The sequence below is a fragment of the Durio zibethinus genome, chromosome 2 (genome assembly GCF_047325235.1).
Source record: "Durio zibethinus cultivar Kanyao isolate XHJ-2024 chromosome 2, ASM4732523v1, whole genome shotgun sequence".
Classification (NCBI taxonomy): domain Eukaryota; kingdom Viridiplantae; phylum Streptophyta; class Magnoliopsida; order Malvales; family Malvaceae; genus Durio; species Durio zibethinus.
Window position 1 is genome coordinate 3,573,996 of NC_143163.1, and position 21,068 is coordinate 3,595,063.

General features: G+C 33.7%; 1 protein-coding gene and 1 pseudogene across 4 annotated transcripts; both read left to right on the forward strand.

Moving 5' to 3' along the window:
• On the forward strand, nt 1-3,052 carry LOC111308877 (putative receptor-like protein kinase At1g11050 pseudogene; annotated as a pseudogene). Its single transcript, XR_016329139.1, has 2 exons — nt 1-2,614; nt 2,763-3,052. The product of XR_016329139.1 is annotated as a putative receptor-like protein kinase At1g11050 pseudogene (transcript).
• A 1,083-nt stretch (nt 3,053-4,135) lies between these two features.
• Nucleotides 4,136-20,908, forward strand: LOC111308878 (UDP-glucose:glycoprotein glucosyltransferase-like). Of its 3 annotated transcripts, none has more exons than XM_089746341.1 (10): nt 4,136-4,441; nt 4,700-5,143; nt 5,238-5,388; nt 5,924-6,095; nt 6,712-6,785; nt 6,989-7,085; nt 7,185-7,297; nt 7,890-8,042; nt 20,108-20,241; nt 20,851-20,908. In XM_089746341.1, exons 1-8 carry the CDS (start codon nt 4,281-4,283, stop codon nt 7,908-7,910), a joined length of 1,233 nt encoding a protein of 410 aa, XP_089602467.1. In that variant the 5' UTR covers nt 4,136-4,280; the 3' UTR covers nt 7,911-8,042; nt 20,108-20,241; nt 20,851-20,908. The 3 variants fall into 3 exon arrangements, with proteins under 3 accessions (XP_089602467.1, XP_089602475.1, XP_089602463.1); XM_089746349.1 differs by having other exon boundaries at nt 7,890-8,039; XM_089746337.1 differs by lacking the exon at nt 7,890-8,042.
• Nucleotides 20,909-21,068: the final 160 nt, after the last annotated feature.

Below are 21,068 nucleotides of genomic sequence, written 5' to 3' on the forward strand. Positions count from 1 at the left end.
CAGCTGTCAGCAACAAACCCTGGTTCATCACCATGCATTGAATGGCGTGTAATCAACGTTCCAATCACAGCACTCTCCCTCTGTTGGTGTGCGTGACAAGCCCCATGGATGATAAGTAGAAATAAAACTCAGAAGCAGCCAAAGAAGAGTGAAATACGGGGGGTTTGACCAAAACTTGTTATCATCCATATCTTTCTCTACCTTAAAAACCAAAACCTAGGCAAGAAAGTATATCGATCTAGAACAAAAAAAGATTCATTTATAGACAGAAAATGAAGATTAGTTTAGAGCTTGCCTGTCTAGTTTTCTTATCTGCCCTCTCCTTTGCCTTAGCTGCCTCACCTGCCGCTGCCACCAACACATCTGCAAAATGTCCAATGGACCTCAACTATGTAACAAGAATCCCATGGAACTCATCTCTTTGTCGCAACTTCCACCCCAACTCAACCTCAAAAGCTGAAAATGCAAAACAGAACTGTTGCGTGTCTCTATTATCAGTCTTTGGTATTGGACTTGCTCAACATCTTAAAGAAACCTCTCTCTTTCAGCTACCAAATTTACCCACTTCTATTTCTTGCCTCCAAGATTACCAGTCAAAGCTCAACTCTCTTTCTCTTCCTAGTAATCTTGTTTCTCTTTGTTTTGATCCTGTCCAGTTTGTGATTACACCTGACCTTTGTGCCAACATAGAAACAACCCAAGATTGGGTTGCCAAGCTAGGGGAGTCCACTGCACTTGACCAGGGCTGCCGGTCTGATCTCAGCGATCTTACTACTTGTGATACTTGTCTTCGTGCTGCTAACGTAGTTGATGATAAGTTGGTCTCTATTGCTGGTAATCAAACTCACAGTACTGATTGTTTTTATTTTACTGTTCTTTATGCTGTTGGAATTGTTAATGAGCTTGGACCTGAAAGTAATGGGGTTATGGCATGTGCTTTTGCATTAACTTTGAATGAACAATCTAGTTCAGCCAGTAAAGGACATTCAGTCCTTGTTTTTGGCTTCACTGGAGCTGGGGTTGCAGTTTTTGTTACGTTTAGTTTACTGGGTTTGTACTTTTTGTATGAAAAAAGATTTACAAAGAAAAATGTTGGTGGCTCTGATTCTAATTTTGATGATTTAAAGGAGCTAGGGTCTAGGCCAAATTTGAGGCCCAATACGTGTTCAATTTGGTTCAAACTTCATGATCTTGAGAAGGCGACTGATAATTTTTCACAGAAAAATTTTATAGGGAGAGGGGGTTTTGGTTTTGTTTACAGAGGGGTTTTACCAGATGGGACAGTGGTCGCTGTTAAGAGGATTTTAGAATCAGAGTTTCAGGGAGATGAAGAGTTTTGCAATGAGGTTGAGATTATTAGCAACTTGAAGCATAGGAATCTTGTGCCTCTTAGAGGGTGCTGTATGATCGATGGTGATGAGAAGGGGAGTGAAAGATATCTTGTCTACGATTATATGCCAAATGGAAATCTTGATGGCCATTTGTTCCCATCACAAATGGGAAGTAAACAATTGAGTTGGCCTCAGAGGAAGAACATAATTTTGGATGTGGCAAAGGGGTTAGCTTATTTGCACTATGGAGTGAAGCCTGCTATATATCATAGAGATATTAAGGGTACGAATATATTGCTTGACGCTGACATGAGAGCAAGGGTGGCAGATTTTGGGTTGGCTAAGCAAAGCAGAGAAGGTCAGTCTCACCTCACTACTAGAGTGGCTGGAACTCATGGGTACTTGGCTCCTGAATATGCTCTTTATGGGCAGCTGACTGAGAAGAGTGATGTTTATAGTTTTGGCGTGGTTGTTTTGGAGATAATGTGTGGGAGAAAAGCTCTTGATTTGTCTTCATCAGGCTTACCACGTGCATTTTTGATAACAGATTGGGCTTGGTCACTGATGAAGGCAGGAAAGATAGAGGAGGCTTTGGATCGTTTCTTGATTAATAATGGGGATTCTGTGAATTCAAATCCAAAGGCTATAATGGAGAGATTTGTGCAGGTTGGGATATTGTGTGCTCATGTAATGGTAGCTTTAAGGCCTACCATTTTGGATGCACTGAAAATGTTAGAAGGTGATATTGAAGTTCCCCCAATTCCAGATCGACCAATGCCTCTTGGGCACCATTCCTGTTATGGTGATGGCAATGCTTTCAGCATCTCACCAGCATTAAGTAGGCCACAACTGCATACAGGAGACATGCTCAGGTAATCTGGAATGTTTGTAGTTTTCATCACTATTTGTAGTTGAGTAAATGAATGTGGAGTAGAAGAAGACTCGTTTGACTAGGATTCTTCCTTATAGTCATAGAATTGCAATGCTACTAATGCTGTGTAAGAAAAGTTGGGATGGATTTAAAGACTCATTGATATACATGAAGATATGAAGATCTGTGTATTAGATTAGTGTATCTAGTCATCACTCATCAGCTTCCACAAAGCAAGCATTGCCAAGAAGATTGGAATGGCCGGAGAATCCGGAAATTTGCTCTTACCGACTGAAGTTTTTCAGTTCTTTTTTCCCTTTTGGGTAAAACAAAGAATCACATTCAAGTTTCTGCATGATCATGAAATATCAAGCTGCAGCTGGTGTCTTACTTCACTTGGGTGCATTGAAATGTAAATATACAGTATTTCTCTTCTTTCTCCAAAACCGGGCACATCCTGCTCGTTTTGATTTTTAACCCCTTTTTTAATGATAATTTGGACTTGAAAAGCCATTTATCATTGTGGTGATGCAGAAGCTTGACGGCTATATACTCTGCAGGTTAGCAGGTTCTCAATGCGCAAAGATTTCAAACGTTCCAGTCTTTTTGTCATGCGCATAGGATTGTATAGTCCTTGTATACTACCTCCAGCTTGTAGCCTTGTACTGGTTTCTGTCATATTATATAGTGAATTTGGGTTTATTTCAGTTTATGAAAGTCCAATTTGACTCGACAAATTTAGATATGTTGGAGTTGCTGTAGAAAACTAGTGTTATAAACGATGAGAACTGCTCCAAAATAACGTTCGCAATTTAATGCGAATCCGTCTGAGTTTTGATCTCACCCGGACTTAAAAGGCTGGTTATTGTTTTATTATTTTTTAAATCCGCTTTGAGGTTGGATAAAGTTTTTTTTTTTTTTTTTTTTTTAAATTAGATTCGAGTTTTAAGTAAATTTATCATATTCTTATCTAATATATATATACATAAAAAATACTTTTTATTATATATTTAATTTTATATTTATAAATATTTATATATTTATTTAATTTTATATTTATATTTAAAAATAATATTTTTATTAATAAATAATAACTTATTAATTTCAAATTAAATCGAATCAATTACGATTTTATATATATACAAATCAAATCAAATTTATATATAAAAATAATATTTTAATATTAAATCAGATTAATTTTAAAATATTTAATATATAAAATTGGATCAAACTCAAAGTGAAAAAAATTCGTAGGATGTTATAGGCAAATGTATTCTTAACTAAAGTTTTTAATACAAAATAGAAAGTAAAATAAAAAAAATTACTCATTCTTAACTAATTAACTGTTATAGGTAATTTACAAACATTCAAAATCCAAAAATCTGGCAATCGACGGAAAAAAATTGGAGATTGGAATATCTAATTAAAAAAAAAAAAATCCGCGGCTAATTGGTGCTCTCATGTTTCAGCATTGCCAACGTATCTTCTTTCTTTCTCTTATAAAACAACTTATAATTAATATTTTCATTAAAATGGCAACGGTGAACGTAAGGTCAAAAATACCAACGGATAACTACAAAAAATCCGGCAAATATCTAATTTAATTAAAAAAAAGTTTAAAAAATCATGAAATTACGCGGTCATTTATACAGGAGCTTAGTTCAAATTTATATATTTTACTTAGAAATTATTAGCATTTTGATTCTTAATAAAACAATCATAAATATTTTTTTTTAATTATGGATTTTTTATTTGTTTATGAGTTGATAAATTTGAATAAAAATATTTTTATGATTATTAATTTATAAAAAATTATTTTCATCATTATATAATTATTTTTTATTTTTTATTTTAATTATTTAAAAATAATTATATATTTTCTTTGATTTAGCGACTTTGTAAAAAATGTATATATACAACAAAAAAAAAAAAGTGGCACGTAATATATATTTACCGCTCTTTCGAGGTCTTCTCATAGTGGTCGTGTTATCACGTCTCCGATCCATTATTAGCTGTCGATCTATTTGAACCCGAAATTCAATAGAAATCAATTTGAAAATCCCGTTCGATTTATTCAAATGGAGACTCATGTTCGATCACGCTTTTGCACTTTGATCGTTCTTGCTTGTTTTTTGTTTTGTGGGTTAACTTTTGTTGGAGCTCAAAATCGAAGGCCAAAGAACGTTCAAATTGCTGTTCGGGAAAAGTGGTCAGGAACTCCATTGCTTTTGGAAGCTGGGTCTGTTCCCTTTCTTCTTCTTCTCAATGCATTTTTTTCCTCTTATTATTATTATATTAATTGGTGTTTATGATTCTCAAGTTGTGGAATTCATTTGTTTATTCGTATTCTTTGGCATCTGTTTTAGTATTTATCTGTTTTTAAGTTATTCCTCATCGGAACAGAGTATTATTAGTTTCTTTCAAGCTATATAGTGTTTGTTTCCTGAACCTATCTGAATTCTTTCCACATTTTCTATCATATTTTTAATTGTTACAGCGAATTGCTTTCTAAAGAGTCAAAAAATCTTTTCTGGGAATTCATTGATGACTGGCTACATGTTGTAAAAACTGATGGTGACTCTCATTCTGCTAAAGACTGCCTTAGAAAAGTTTTGAAACATAGCAGCTCTCTTTTAAGTGAATCATTGGCATCGTTATTTGAATTCTCCTTAACTCTAAGATCAGCATCCCCAAGATTGGTGCTTTTTCGGCAATTAGCAGAGGAGTCTCTTTCTTCATTTCCACTGTCTAATGATAGTTACACAAGCAATGTGAATGGTATAGATGCTAGTGAAGCCATAGAAACTAAAAAGTTGGATCCCTTGCTTGTTGATGTCAATCCTAAAAACCCTGGTGGAAAATGTTGTTGGGTGGACACTGGTGGGGCATTGTTCTTTGATGTTACAGAGCTGCAGTCATGGCTTCAGAGACCTAATGATCTGTAATGTTGTTCTTTATTATTTTTTTACTATATTTTTTTAAGTCTGAAACTTATGGTTGAATTGTTGGTACTTTTATTTGTTGGTTGCCAGCAGTGGTGATTCCTTTCAGCAGCCTGAATTATATGATTTTGATCACATCCATTTTGATTCAAATATTATGAACCCAATCGCTATTCTGTATGGTGCTCTTGGAACAGATTGTTTTAGGCAGTTCCATGTTACCCTAGTTCAAGCTGCCAAAGAGGTCTGTTATGGTGATTTTACAGTTTATTACCTTCTCATTCTTTACTTTATATTTTCTTTTACTTATAAGCCAGATAACATATTTGTTTTTTTTTACATTGATCTTTCCTTTTAGTCACATATTGCTTTAGGCACTGTATTAATCACATATTAACTGCAAACATCATTTGAGGTAAAACACCTATTGTGATCACAACTTTCTAGACATCTTGTTTGAAGTAATAACTTATTTGAAAAAGAAGATATATAAATCATGATCATTCTTCGCACCTATGTCAGATCCATTGACTCTTAGTGGGAACCTTCCTCACTGGTCTGTGACTCAATATTATCTGATACTGCATATGATCTCCTGATTTATTCATATATATGCTTATTTGAATTACCAAATGTTAGGGGTCAGACTGGATACCCTCTGCATACAGTTTTTGCCGCTTACTCGACTTCCCTTCATCTCTTCTATAAGAATTATGATATCTAACTCTTTGGTGCAATTGCTGTTATAAATGCTCCGACATACCTCATCTTATGTCCAGGGAAAAGTTAAGTATGTTGTCAGACCAGTATTACCTTCTGGCTGTGAAGCAGAAGTTGGCCTGTGTGGAGCTGTTGGTGCAAGGGATTCCTTAAACTTGGGTGGCTATGGTGTAGAGCTTGCTTTGAAGAATATGGAATATAACGCCATGGATGACAATACCATAAAGAAAGGTTATCACTCTAGATGGAGCTGTTGCAAATTCAAAAGCCACCACTCATGCATGACCTTAATATGACTTTGTTGTTAATAGTTTTATTTTTCAATATATTTAGTTTCTATTTTTTTCTAATGCTTCTATGGGTATTTTGTGTCTATTGCTTTTGATCGGTTGCCCACATCAATCTTTGCACTTGAATTCCATTGTTATATTTCCTTGGTAGATATACCAGTTGTCTGGTGGTTGATCTTTTTGGCCTATTTATGGCTCTTCTTTAATGATATTGTGCTCTCTAATATGGACACTCTTGTCTTGTAACCGTTGTAACTAGGTTGTTCTGTGGCTTTTGGATACTATCAACCTTGATTAGTCTTTGAATTTTTTTTTTATTTTTTGAGGTTTTGCATTGTATGAATACACCTTATTCTTCTTTATAGTTCTCAATCTTAGCACAATAGAATCATGGGAAGCCTATGTTGTTTAATTACAAATGCAAATATCTTGAAAAGATTTGCTGCGTTCACCAGTTTTTTGTGTCAGTATGCATTCTTGTTTGCTTCATAATCACATCGTTTATTACTTTGATTTTTGAGGTATCTAAGGCTTGGGGCTTGAGGTTTGAGTTGCAGGTGTAACCCTAGAAGATCCTCGGACTGAAGATCTTAGCCAAGAAGTTAGAGGGTTTATATTTTCAAAAATTCTGGTTTGTTATCCTATTTTCTTCCAATACAAATTACAACTGTTTCTGATAACATTAGTTACATGGACCTATATCTAAATGAATAAACTTAAATCACAAAGTCTTTCTCTTGGGACTGGAGTCAACTCTGGTCATAATGATTTCTAACCATAAAACCTGCACCATACCATTCTGAAGTTAATGTTTTCTTTTATTGCCATTTGCAGGACCGCAAACCTGAGCTTACTTCTGAGATAATGGCTTTTAGGGATTATCTATTGTCATCAACAATATCAGATACACTTGATGTTTGGGAACTGAAAGGTACTTTCTTATTTAAGGTTTTTGTTTTTTTTTTTTTTGTTCCCATCTTGTTATAACATTTCTAATCTTCAAATTGTAAAAATTTCCAACCTTGAACAGATTTAGGGCATCAAACTGCACAGAGAATAGTACAAGCCTCTGATCCTTTGCAATCAATGCAGGAAATCAACCAAAATTTTCCTAGCGTAGTGTCTTCTTTATCTCAGATGAAGGTAACTACTTGGTGACACTTCCGATGTTTGAGCTGCTGTAAATGTTTTTGATATTGGCTCCAAATATATTTTCAATTTTTCTTTAAAGTATATTTTTAAAATTTGACCTTCAAGAAAAATTAATATTTTTAATTTTTCCTTAAAGTATATTTTTGAAATTTGATCTTCAAATAAAATTGATACTTTCAATTTTTTCTTAATGTATTTTTTTTTTGTTTGAAATTTTTATTTTTAGAGAAAATTAACACTTTCAACTTTTCCTTAAAGTTTTTTTTTTTTTTTGAAATTTGATCTTGAAAAAAAATTGATACTTTCAACTTTTCTTTAAAATATTTTTTTTTTTAAAATTTGATCTTCAAGAAAAATTGATACTTTCAATTTTTTTTAAAGTATTTTTTTTTAATTTTTATTTTAAAAAATTTATTGAAAACCTAAAGAATGTTTAATTAAATAAATAAAATGATTTCAATTTAATCAATAAATAAATAAGTAAAAAAATAAAATAAAATAAATAATAAGTAAATAAATAGATAAATAGGATTAAAAAAACTTTGACATGACTTGACTGGGCTTGAATGGAATGCGACTCCAGGGACAAGCGCGACTGAAATAGCTTGGTGTGTAGCTTGGCTCGACGGCTCAGATGACAGGGTCAGGCTTTTGGATCAGCGGCATGGGTCGAGTCGAACGAAAGAAAACAAGCGGATTCTGTTCTGTTTTCAGCCAAAAAAGTCATTTTTAGGTGGTATAAAAGGCAGAAATTTCTTCTGTCCTTAGATGCTCTTCCTATTTCTTTCTCTTCTTTTCCGTTTTCTCTACGTCAAACTAGTGGAATTCTTGTTGGTTTTCGGGTTTTATTGCCGAAAACTGGGGTTTTCGTCCAAAAGTTGTCGAAAAACTTGAAATTTCACCAAATTCTGGAGATCTCCAAAAAATTTTCAGAAAACTCAAAAAATCTCCAAAAAAAAAAAAAAAACCTACTTCGCCAATTGAAACAGTGAATTCCCCAGAAACCTTCTACTGACAACTATAGCTTCTTCGAAAATTTTTTATTCTGTTTACTCTCGTGTTTTCTCCCTCTCTTTCTCTTTGTCTGTCTTTGTGATCATCCGGGATTTATACAGGGTTGGGCACAAGATTGAACGAGGGTTTGAAAATCGAAACCCCCTATCCCCTAATATGCTTATCTTGGTTTTACAACGAGATCCCTTCATCTAGTTTCCAAATTCAACTCCCAATCTTAGAGCTTTATTAGGACTAAAACTCTATGTTTACTTATTATTTTTTATTTTATTAACTTTATCCAAAGCCCACCGAGAAAACAGATTTAGAAAGTGGGTGTCTATAATAGAAAAAAGACGAGTTGATTTGTATGGTTGACTTGGATATAAATTAGGTGTGTTTGAAAAATTGATAAATTTCACATTGATAAGACTTGGAACCTTTATTGAATAAATCAAAGAACAATTTTTTAAGGTACAAGAAATTTAGATGTCCTAAACAATAATGTTATAACATGATTGTATTTTTTGTACTCTTACTAGAAGTTGAAACCGAACAAGCACTCTTTTATGATTGTCTCTTAGACTCTTCATCTCTAAGGAGATAGAGTTCAGCACACATCCTTGTGTGGAAAAACTGAGAGTATATAGAAAAGCTTGTCTATTAAATTATACAAATACCATAGGTTTAACTATAGCTAACTAAAGGGTAAACTAGAAAACTAAATATTTTTAAATCTGATCTTTATAATTAAGAGATTGTCGATCCTGATATTTTGTCCTTAATTCTAAGGAAACAAATTCTTAATTTTAGGGATACAAATATATACAGATTACAATTAGCTACACAGATTACAACCAGCTGTAAATAAATGTTTTCTCACACTCTCCCTCAGGCTGGTGAATAGGTGTTTTTCATTCCTAGCTTGAAAATAATTTTTTGAAATGTTGCACTGGTGAGACCTTTAGTCAACACATCTGCAAGTTGACCCTTGATTGATACATATGGTGTGCAAATCAACCCATTGTCTAGTTTCTTCTTTATGAAGTGTCGGTCTACTTCAATGTGTTTTGTTCTGTCATGTTGCACAGGATTGTGTGCAATGCTTATTGCAGACTTGTTATCATAGTAACGTCTCATTGATCCATCCCATTTGATTTTCAAGTCTTATAGGATAATCTTTAACTATAGTAGTTTACAAATTCCTTGAGCCATTGCTCTAAACTCTGCTTCAACACTTGATCTTGCCACCACATTCTATTTTTTACTCCTCTAAGTTACAAGATTACCACTTAGAAAAGTGTAGTAGCTTGAGATAGATCTTTTATCAGTTACCTAACCTACATAATCAGCATCTTTATATGCCTCAGTATTAGCCTCGAATTTCTTTTAAACAAGATACTTTCCCAAGATTAGCCTTCAAATAGTGTAGTACACGATATACAGCTTGTAGGTGCACCTCTTTCGGATTATGTATAAATTGACTTCTCATACTTACAGCATATGCTAAGTCAGGTCTAGTATGTGAGAGATAAATAAGTCTTTCAATTAATCTCTAGTACATCTCCCTATCTACAGTAACATCTTCATTAGCTTTTTCAAATTTATGATTAGGATCTATAAGGGTACTTGTAGGTTTACATGCGAGCTTCTCACTTTCCTTCAAAAGATCCATCACATATTTCTGTTGTAAGATAAAAATACTATGCTATGAGTGAGCTACTTCAATTTCTAGGAAGTACTTCTATCTCTTTAGCTCTTTTATCTCAAATTCTCTGGCCAAACATTGTTTTAGACATTTTCTTTCTTTTTTATCATCTTCGGTTATAATTATATCAACATATACTAACAAAACTGTGACTTTCCCTAAATCCAAGTGATTGATAAATAGTGTGTGATCCCCTTGACTTTGCTTATATCCATTACTAGCATCACTTTGGCAAATCTCCCGAACCAAGCTATAAGAGACTGTTTAAGGCTATATAAAGCCTTTTTTAGCTTACATACTTTGTTTGCTTCTAGATGACGTCCAAATCTTGGTGGAACTTTCATATATATTTCTTCTTCCAAATCACCATGTAAAAAGGCATTTTTTACATCAAATTGTTGAAGCTGCCATTGGTAATTTGCAGCCAAGAATAGCAAAATCCTAACTGTATTCATCTTGGCAACTAGAGCAAAAGTTTCCTGATAATCTACTCCATAAGTTTGAGTGTAGCCTTTAGCCACCAACCTGGCCTTATACCTTTCAACAGTATGTATTTTATAGTGAAAACCCATTTACACTCAACTGGATTTTTTCTTGTAGGCAACTTTACCAATTCCCATGTCTTATTTTTCTCTAAGGCTTCCGTTTCTATTTTCATGGCCTACCTTCATTTCTCATTGGATAATGCCTCAGATAATGTAGTTGGAATAGAACTATTGTTTAGGTTCACAAGAAAATTTTTGTGGGATGGTGAGAATTTTTTAAATGACACAAAATTAAAGATTGGGTATAGTAGATGTTTAATACATTATTTAGTTCTTTTCCTAATTGCAATAGACAGATCATAATCACTAGTTTTAGGAGATTCATGCTCATTTTGAAAAATAGAGTCAAAGACTATAATTACCTAATTTTCAGAGTTAGGATCAAGTTTTTGGACTTGCACTGGTTCAGGAGCTAGAACTTTCATTCTTGAGTACACCTGTAATTCTTTCATAGAATTAAGAATAGTATTATCTTTAGTCACAGCTTCTGTGTTTGGAATGGGTTTAAACTTAGAATCAGTGTTTGACTAAGATTCAAAAGAAATGGGTTTGGACTCAAAAGAATTAATAGGTGAAACTATTTTGGAGGAGGAGGACAAGTCAAGCAAAAAGAAGTATTTATCCTTATCTTTCGTAAGTGATGTCTCCCCCTAAAGATAAAGTTGAGTAAAAACTGGTTTACTTTTTTTAAAAGTTATATCTACAGACACATAAAATTTTTTGGTAGCAAGATGATAACACTTATACCCTTTTTAAGTCGATGAATACCCCATAAAGATACACTTAATAGCTCTTGGATCCAACTTTACCATATTATGATTGTGAACATAAACAAATGTTGTACAACCAAATATCCTAGGTATGGGGTTGTTTATAATATTAAAGTTGAGATAAAATTGTGAGAGCAATTTCATAGGAGTTTTAAATCCTAAAGCCCTTGAGAACAACTTATTTATAATGTGTGTGACAGTGAGAACAGCTTCCTCCCAGTAGGATTTAAGTACATTTTCTTGAAAAAGAAAGGCTCGAGTTGTGGCTAGTAAATGGTTGTTTTTCCTCTCTACGACTCCATTCTACTGTGGAGTATTAACACAAGATGATTAATGGATAATCTCTTTTTTTTTGAAATAGGTAAATAGACTCTGGTTGAAATAGTCTTTTACATTATCAGACATAAATCTCTTGATTCTCATTTCATATTGATATTAGATCATATTTTGAAAGCTTAAAAACACACTATTTACATCTGATTTGAATTTAAGTAAAAAAACTCAAGAGACCCTGGTATAATCATCTATGAATGAAATAAACCGTCTTGCACTAAAAATATTAGGAATTGTAGAGGGACCTCAAATGTCACTATGAATCAAGTAAAAAGAAGTAAAACTTCTTTTATTACTAACTGGAAAAGACACATGTCTATGCTTTGCAAGTTCACAAACATCACAATGAAAAGTTTTGACATTTAATCCTTTGAACAAAGAAGGAAACATGTTTCTCAAAGTTCCAAAATAAGGATGTTCAAGACGAAATTGATAAAGTCAAATTTTGTCTTTATTGAAAGATTTTTCAGAAAGAAATGACAAAGGTAAACTATTTTTTATATTAGTTGCATTGTTGGATGTCTCAAGATAGTATAGTTCTCCTTAGCAAGTCCAATCCTCTTCCCTAAACCTTCATCTTGAAATTCACAATAGGAGGGATAAAAAGTAACATTGCAGTTCATATCTCTAGTAAGTTTTTGTATAGATATCAGATTTATAGACAATCTAAGAACATGAAGAAATTTTTTAAGAACAAATGAGAGAGATTAATTTGAACATCTCCTAATCCTGCCACTATAGTAAGTGAACTATTTGTAATAACAATTTTCTTCTTACCAGGACATAAGGTATATATGTACTAAATTTTTATAAAGAATGTGTCATGTGGTCTGTGGCTCCTGAGTCAATACCTTAAGAACTCTTAATAGACTTATTCGAGACATTTAATCTATAAGAATTAAAGGCTTTACCTACACTAGAGACCTTATATGAGTATGCCAAGGAACATATTCCAATAGTCTTTTCAAAAGTTCCCAATAAGCTTATCAATTTCTCAATCTTTTTTTTGTCTAACTCTCCTTGTTCCTGAGACTTCTCCTGGTTTAACTCCATTGCAGTCATGTGAGCTTGTCTTTGATTTCTTAGCCGTCCTCCTTTATAACCCCATTCTTTGCTTGAAGTGGAAGGTTTTCCATTTAGTTTCCAACAATGATCTTTGGTATGCCTTGGCTTCTTGCAATTGGTGCATTAAAGATTGTCACGATTTGAGGTTTTAACCAAATCACCTTTCCCTTTCTCATTGATTGGTAATTGTTCTAAGTTTTGGTTTTTCCCACCATTAGAGACCATAGCAGATTCTTCTACATGCAGATTGTTAAGCATCACTCCTTTTATGTTCTCTTTTGCTCTAACCATGGAGATCACCTCATTTAAAGAAGGTAGATCCTTTTTTCCTAAAATTTGGACTCTAACTTAATCAAACTCAACATTTAATCCAGCAAGAAAATCATAGACTCAATCTTTTGCAATAAATTTCTTCAAAGTTGCTGCATCTTCACTGTACTTCATTTTTATGCACCGGTAGTGGTCCATCTCTTGCCAAAGATTTTTTAGAAGAATAGCATACTCTGTGACTGACTTATTCCCTTGTTTGAGAGTTGCAGTCTTGATCTTTATCTCATAGACTTGAGCAGCATCCTTCACCTTGGAGTAGGTTTGCTGAATTGATTCCCAAATGTTTTTGGTCGTGGACATGCAAGTGTCACTAATGTTTGGTGTTATAGAATTCTACAGCCATGACATAATCATGGAATCTTTTTCATCCTAAGCCTCAAATTTTGGATCTTTTCTTTTGGGATCAGTACCAAAAAGATGGCTCAATTTTCTTTTCCCTTTTAGAAAGGTTTAAACCAACTGAGACCACTTCCAGTAGTTCTTTCCATTCAATCTGTATGTAGCTTGGATATTTTGTAGTTCTCTTGTGATTTGACCAGTTGTCACTTCCTGAAATAAGGTAATAGTAGTAGATTCTACTATTTCTAATATGGTTATCTTTCTCAAGACTGAAACGAGTCTAGGCAATGAAGGCCAAATGGGAAAAATAAGAGTATAAAAGACTTAACAGAATTTGGCTATGAAGGCCTGAAATAAAATTCAGCAATGAAGGCTAAAAAAAAAATTTTCTTCCTAAGAAGAGCGTAAAGCTTTGATATCATGTGGAAAAACTAAGAGTAAATAGAAAAGCTTGTTTATTGAATTATACAAACACTATAGGTTTAAATACAGCTAACTAGAGGGTAAACTATAAAACTAAATATTCTTAAGTCTGATCCTTATAATTAAGGTATTGTCTATCATGATATTCTGTCCTTATTTTTAGAGATATAAATTCTCAATTTTAGGGATACAAATATATATAGATTATAATTAGCTACACATATTACAACCAGCTATAACTAAATTTTTTCCCACACCTAGCATAGTCAATCTTCTTCCCTGAATCCAAGCCTTGAAATTCACACGTTAAAAAGAAATTTGGTAACACAATTAAGATCTCTCATAATTTTACTAATAGATAGAAGATTGCAATCTAAATTAGGGACATGAAGAACAGAGTTAAGTGTTAGGTCCTTTGAAATAATGATTGAATCTATCTTGGCTACTCGGAAGAGTGACTTATTTGCTATTCGAACTGTGAGGTTTTCAGAACATGGGCTATATTCATGGAACATTGATGCATCACCAGTCATGTGGTTTGATGCACCTGAATCAACAATCCAAGATCTTGATTTTCCACTTTGTACAAGTAGAGCATTGAGAGAGTTACCTTTTGTGCAACAAATGCTGTGCTTACAATGACCCAGTGTTCTGAAGAAATTGTTGAACAATTTTTTGAAGGAGTTCCAACTATTCTTTACTAAATGGGCTTGATTCTGGTGGTGTTGAAGTTGTCTTTGTGATGGCAAAATTTTCATAACTCTTTTGATTTTGAGTAGAACGTGGTTTGTAGTTAGTAGGTTTCCTATGGATTTACCAACGATTTTCCCATGTATGTCCTACCTTCTGACAATGGTCACACCAAAGTCTGTTACCTTTCTTCTGTCGATTTTCACCACCTTGGTAGGATTTTGGTCCTCATGTAGCAAGGGTTGAATTTTTTATCTTTTGTGGATTGCTTGATGTCCTAGCATCATTTTCCTTTTACTCTCTTCTCGGCGGATCTTAGAGAAAACTTCTCAGATGTTGGGTAATGGCTTAATGATAAGAATTCTCCCACGAACATCTTCAAAGCTCTTGTTTAGACCTAGTAGAAACTTATAAACTCGATCTTTCTCCATTATTTTCCTATATTGTTGGCTATCGTCAGGGCACTTCCATGCTATTTCTTTAAAGATATCTAATTGTTGCCAATAACCAGTTAAGGAATTAAAATATTTCATGATAAAATAGTCTCCTTGTCGCATGTCATGTAGAGTGCTTTTGATCTTGAATATTGCAAACGTAAGTTTCTTTCGCAGCATCCAAAATCTCATTGACAATTTTATAGTATATGAAATTCTCACCAATCTCATTGGTCATAGAAGTGATCAATCATGACATTACCATGCTATTCTCTAACTTCTAGGTTCGGTACTTTGGGTCATCCTTGTGGAAACTAAATGTATATTGAAAAACTGTTTATTTTTAATTATACAAGAATCTTAGGTTTATATACAACTAACTAGGGGTTAAACTAAGAAACTAAATCTTCTTAATTCTAGGGATACAAATACTTAATTCTAGAGATACAAATATAAATATACAGATTACAAGATTACAACCAGCTGTAAATAAATGTTTTCTCACACTCCCCCTCAAGCTAGTGAATAGGTGTTTTCCATTCTCAGCTTGGAAATAATTTCTTGAAATGTTGCACTGCTGAGACCTTTAGTCAACACATCTGCAAGTTGACCCTTGGTTGATACATAAAGTGTACAAATCAATCCACTGTCTAGTTTCTCCTTTATGAAATGCCAGTCTACTTCAATGTGTTTTATTCTGTCATGTTGCACAGGATTGTGTGCAATACGTATTGCAGACTTGTTATCACAGTAGAGTCTTATCGGTCAATCCCACTTGATCTTCTAGGATAATCTTTAACTATAGTAGTTCACAAATTCTTTGAACCATTGCTCTGAACTCTGCTTCAGCACTTGATCTTGCCACCACATTCTATTTTTTACTCCTCCAAGTCACAAGATTACCACCTAAAAAAGTGTAATAGCCTGAGGTGGATCTTCTATCAGTTACTGAACCTGCATAATCAGCATCTATATATGCTTCTAGAACTAACCCCGAATTTCTTTTGAATAAGATACCTTTCTCAGGATTGGCCTTCAAATAGTGCAATATACGGTAGACAACCTGTAGGTACACTTCTTTAGGACTATGCATAAATTGACTTACCACACTCACAGCATATGCTATATCAGGTCTAGTATGTGAGAGATAAATGAGTCTTCCAACTAATCTTTGGTACATCTCTCTATCTACAGCAGCATCTTCATTAGCTTCTCCAATTTTATGATTAGGATCTATAAGGGTATTTGCAAGTTTACATGCAAGCTTCCCAGTTTCCTTCAGAACATCCATCACATATTTCTGTTGTGAGATAAAAATTCCATGCCGTGAGTGAGTTACTTCAATTCCTAGGAAGTATTTCAATCTCTCTAGCTCTTTTATCTCAAATTCTTTAGCCAAACACTGTTTTAGAGATTCTCTCTCTTTTTCATCATTTCCAATTACAATTATATCATCAACATACACTAATAGAACTGTGACTCTCCCTGAATCAGAGTGCTTGATAAACAATGTGTGATCTCCTTGACTCTGTTTATATCCCATTGCTAGCATCACTTTGGCAAATCTCTCGAACCAAGCTCTAAGAGACTGTTTAAGGCCATATAAAGTCTTTTTTAGCCTGCATACTTTGTTTGCTTCTAGATGACCTTCAAATCTCGGTGGAACCTTCATATATATTTCTTCTTCCAAATCATCATGTAAAAAAGCATTCTTTACATCAAATTGTTGAAGCTGTTAATTGTAATTTGCAGCCAATGATAACAAAATCCTAATTGTATTCATCTTGGCAACTGAAACAAAAGTTTCCTGGTAATCTACTCCATAGGTTTGAGTGTAGCCCTTAGTCACTAACCTGGCTTTATACCTTTCAACAGTACCATCTGCTTTGTATTTTACAATGAAAACCTATTTACACCCTACTGGATTTTTTCCTTTAGGCAACTTTACCAGTTCCCATGTCTGATTTTTCTCTAAGGCCTCTATTTCTATTTTCATGGCTTGCCTCCATTTCTCACTGGATAATGCCTCGGATAATGTAGTTGGAACAGAAATAGTGTTTAGGCTCATAAGAAAATTTTTGTGGGATTGTGAGAATTTTTCAAATGACACAAAATTAGATATTGGGTATAGTGGATGCTTGATACATTCTCTGGTTCTTTTCCTAATGGCAATAGGCAAATCATAATCACTAGTTATAGTTTTACGAGATTCATGCTCATTTTGAGAAACAGAGTCAAAAACTGTAGTTACCTCATTTTCAGAGTTAGGATCAAGTTTTTGGACTGGCACTGGTTCAGGATCTGAAACTTTTCTTCTTGAGTACACCTGTAATTCCTTCATAGAATCAAGAACAATATTATCTTTTGTCACATCTTCCATATTTGGAATGGGTTTAGACTCAAATTCAGTGTTTGACTTGGGCTCAGCAGAAACAGGTTTCGACTCAGAAGAATTAATGGGTGTAAATGTTGAAGAAGGGGGCAAATCAAGCAAAAAAAAGTCTTTATCCTTATCTTCCATGAATGAAGTCTCCCGCTGAAGATAAGGTTGAGTAAAAAATGGTTTATTTTCTTCAAAAGTGACATCTGTAGACACATAAAATTTTTTGGTAGGAGGATGATAGCACTTATATCCTTTTTGAGTTGAGGAATATCCCACAAAAATACACTTAATCGCTCTTGGGTCCAACTTTCCCCTGTTATGACTGTGAACATGAACAAATGATGTACAACCAAATATCCTAGGTGTGAGATTGTTTGTGGTATTGAGGTTGGGATAAATTTGTTAGAGTAGTTCCATAGAAGTTTTAAATCCCAAAACTTTTGAAGGTAACCTATTTATAATGTGTGTGACAGTGAGAACAACTTCCCTCCAATAAGATTTAGGTACATTTGCTTGAAAAAGAAAGGCTCGGGTTGTAGCTAGTAAATGGCTATTTTTCTTCTCTGCCACTCCATTCTGCTGTGGAGTATTAACACAAGATGACTCATGGATAATCTCTTCTTTTTGGAAATAGGTGGATAGACTTTTGTTGAAATAATCTCTTGCATTATCAGACCTAAATCTCTTGATTCTTACTCCAAATTGATTTTGGATCATGTTTTGAAAGCTTAAAAATGCACTATTCACATATGATTTGGATTTAAGTAAAAAAACCCAAGAAATCCTAGTACAATCATCTATGAATAAAATAAACCATCTCGCATCAGAAATATTAAAAATTGTAGAGGGACCCCAAATGTCACTATGAATCAAGTAAAAGGGAGTAGAACTTCTTTTGTTACTGATCGGAAAAGACACACGTCTATGTTTTGTAAATTCGTAAATATCACAATGAAAATCTTCAACATTTAATTCTTTAAACAAATAAGGAAACATGTTTCTCAAGGTTTCAAAAGAAGGATGTCCAAGACGAAAATGATAAAGCCAGATTTTATCTTTATTGGAAGATTTTTCATAAAGAAATGACAAAGGTAAACTATTTTTGATACTACTTGTGTTATTTGATGTCTCAAGATAGTATAGTCCATCCTTCTCTTTAGCAAGTCCAATCATCTTCCCCGAACTCTGGTCCTGAAATTCACAATAAGAGGAATAAAAAGTTACTTTGTAACTCATATCTCTGGTAAGTTTTTGTATAAATATCAGATTAGTAGACAATCCAGGAACATGAAGAACATTTTTTAGAACAAACGAGGGATTAACTTGAACATCTCCTAATCTTGCCACTGTGGTAAGTGAACCATCAGCAACAACAATTTTCTTATTACTAGGACACTGTTTATATGTACTAAACTTTTGTGGGGAATGTGTCATGTGATCTGTGGCTCCTGAGTCAATGACCCAAGAACTCGTAATAAGCTTAGCCGAGATATTTAATCAATGAGAACCAGAAGCTTTACCCGAACTAGAAACTTTACCCAAAGAACATACCATAGTAGACTTTTCAAGGATTTTCAATAAATTTCTCAGCTTTTCAATCTCTTCCCTGTTGAACTCTCCTTGTTTCTGAGACATCTGTAATATTCCAGTGATTTTCTCAATTAACATTTCCTCAAATTGGGTGATAGTGATATCTTTATTTGAAAGGGTTTGGCAATGAAGGCCTAAACAAGATTCGACAATGAAGGCCTAAAAAAGTCAGCAATGAAGGCAGAAAATTTTTCTTCCCAAGAAGTGCCTAAAGCTCTAATACCATGTAGAAACTAAATGTATATTGAAAAACTGCTTATTTTTAATTATACAAGAATCTTAGGTTTATATACAACTAACTAGGGGTTAAACTAGGAAACTAAATCTTCTTTAATTCTAGGGATACAAATACTTAATTCTAGAGATACAAATATAAATATACATATTACAAGATTACAACCAGCTGTAAATAAGTGTTTTCCCACAATCCTCCTTGTTGAAACAGCCATTCCCATGAGATAATCTTCCTTACCTTTTCCACGGACAAATAGCATCACTGATTAAGACCATTGGATGAAGTTTTGTCCATTGAGTTTGTAACCAGTGATAGGCAGGCAAAATAGGGGGCTCAGACACACCTGTGCTACTGGCCATGGCGTAGATAGAAAGATTGAAAGAAAAAATATGGGTTTTTATGATTTAGGATGAACGCTCTGATACCACGAAGAAATTCATGAGAATTTTATTTATGAATTCTTAAGAAATTTTTTAGAATACAAGAGGATATATATAGTTAAAACATCAAATTTGGCAAATCTCACGATATCCTAGAGATAATAACAAATCACCTAAAAATCTTTTAACAATAAATGGAAACTACCATGTAAGAATCTAGTCAATGAACCAAATCCCTTTTATTTAGGAAACAACCAAAATACTAAATGAATGACAGCTAATCAAATTTGGTTAGGAATAGGTTTTTCATAAATATAATAAGATTTAATATTGAGCCTCTTACTCTTTGAAATCCTCAACTTGTGTTCTTAAAGTTATATTTTTACTTGCTTGCTTATTAGTTTCTTTTTATATGTTCAAATTTCAATTATCCTTGTAGATTCCTTCATATTGATTAATTACCATGTTTGCTGTTGATTTACTTTTGTATGTTTCATTTCTTTGTGCTTATAATACTCTCTTCTTTGATTTGTTGTTTCTGAATGTCTAACTCATGCCTTTTTTCTTTTTTAAATGTTCACAGATAATGAGAATTCTAGTATTCATATTGATGCGGTTGTTGATCCTTTGAGTCCATCTGGTCAGCAACTATCATCACTTCTTCGTGTTCTGGCTAAATATGTCCATCCAAGCATGCACATTGTATTAAATCCCTTGGTGAGTTACTGTTTATAATCTTGGTTATCTTTGCTGTGGTTTTTGTGAATAGATAAGTTGTTCTGGAAAGAGATGCGTGAGGACATACTAAAGCATGCCTATTGTAATCGCATTGTATTAAATCTCTTGGTGAGTCAATATTTGCAGTATCGGTTATGTCTAGCATGTGGTGCTTGTGAATAGAAAGTGTAATTGGGAGATGGGGAGAGATATGTGCTCATGCTAAGGCCACGTTGCATAGGACCTTGGGCTCAGTCCATGTAGAGGATGGGGGAGGGCCATTACATGAGGTAAACAAAATTGAAAAAAAAAATAAAAATAGCAGAGTTATGACTATATTCCCAAAGGGCAAATTGTGCAATTTCATTGTGGTGAGAATTTAGGGGTCCCACAATTCTCAAAATTTCAGTAAACATCATACAATTTGGGGTTATTGGCCTTGAAATTGTCAGTCTTTATGATGAGGTCACTGCACTTTTGCCTGAAGTTTTTAAAATTGAAGCATGCTGTATAATCACTTAAGCTTTTATTTTGTTCCTTGCTTGAAGTTTTACTTTTAATTACAAAATTTTCATAGGAAACTATTATATGCTTTTACATTTGTGGCAGAGTTCCCTTGTCGATCTTCCATTGAAGAACTATTAAAGATATGTTGTCCCAACCATGGTATGCCTCTCTCTTTAGAAACCACTCAATTTGTACCCACAAGAATGGTTTCTTAGCTGTGTTTGGACCTTACAGGATGATTTCAGCAGTACTGATTACACTGTAAATGGACCCAAAGCTTTTTTGGCAAATATGCCATTGTCCAAAACACTAACAATGAA

What these genes read in the sequence shown, in the direction of transcription:
- LOC111308878 (XM_089746337.1), top strand. Translation starts at nt 4,281, where the DNA reads ATGGAGACTCATGTTCGATCACGCTTTTGCACTTTGATCGTTCTTGCT. An exon ending in TGACAATACCATAAAGAAAG is followed by an intron (nt 6,096 to 6,711) that starts GTTATCACTCTA and finishes TTTGAGTTGCAG; the next exon opens with GTGTAACCCTAGAAGATCCT. An exon ending in TGATGTTTGGGAACTGAAAG is followed by an intron (nt 7,086 to 7,184) that starts GTACTTTCTTAT and finishes AACCTTGAACAG; the next exon opens with ATTTAGGGCATCAAACTGCA.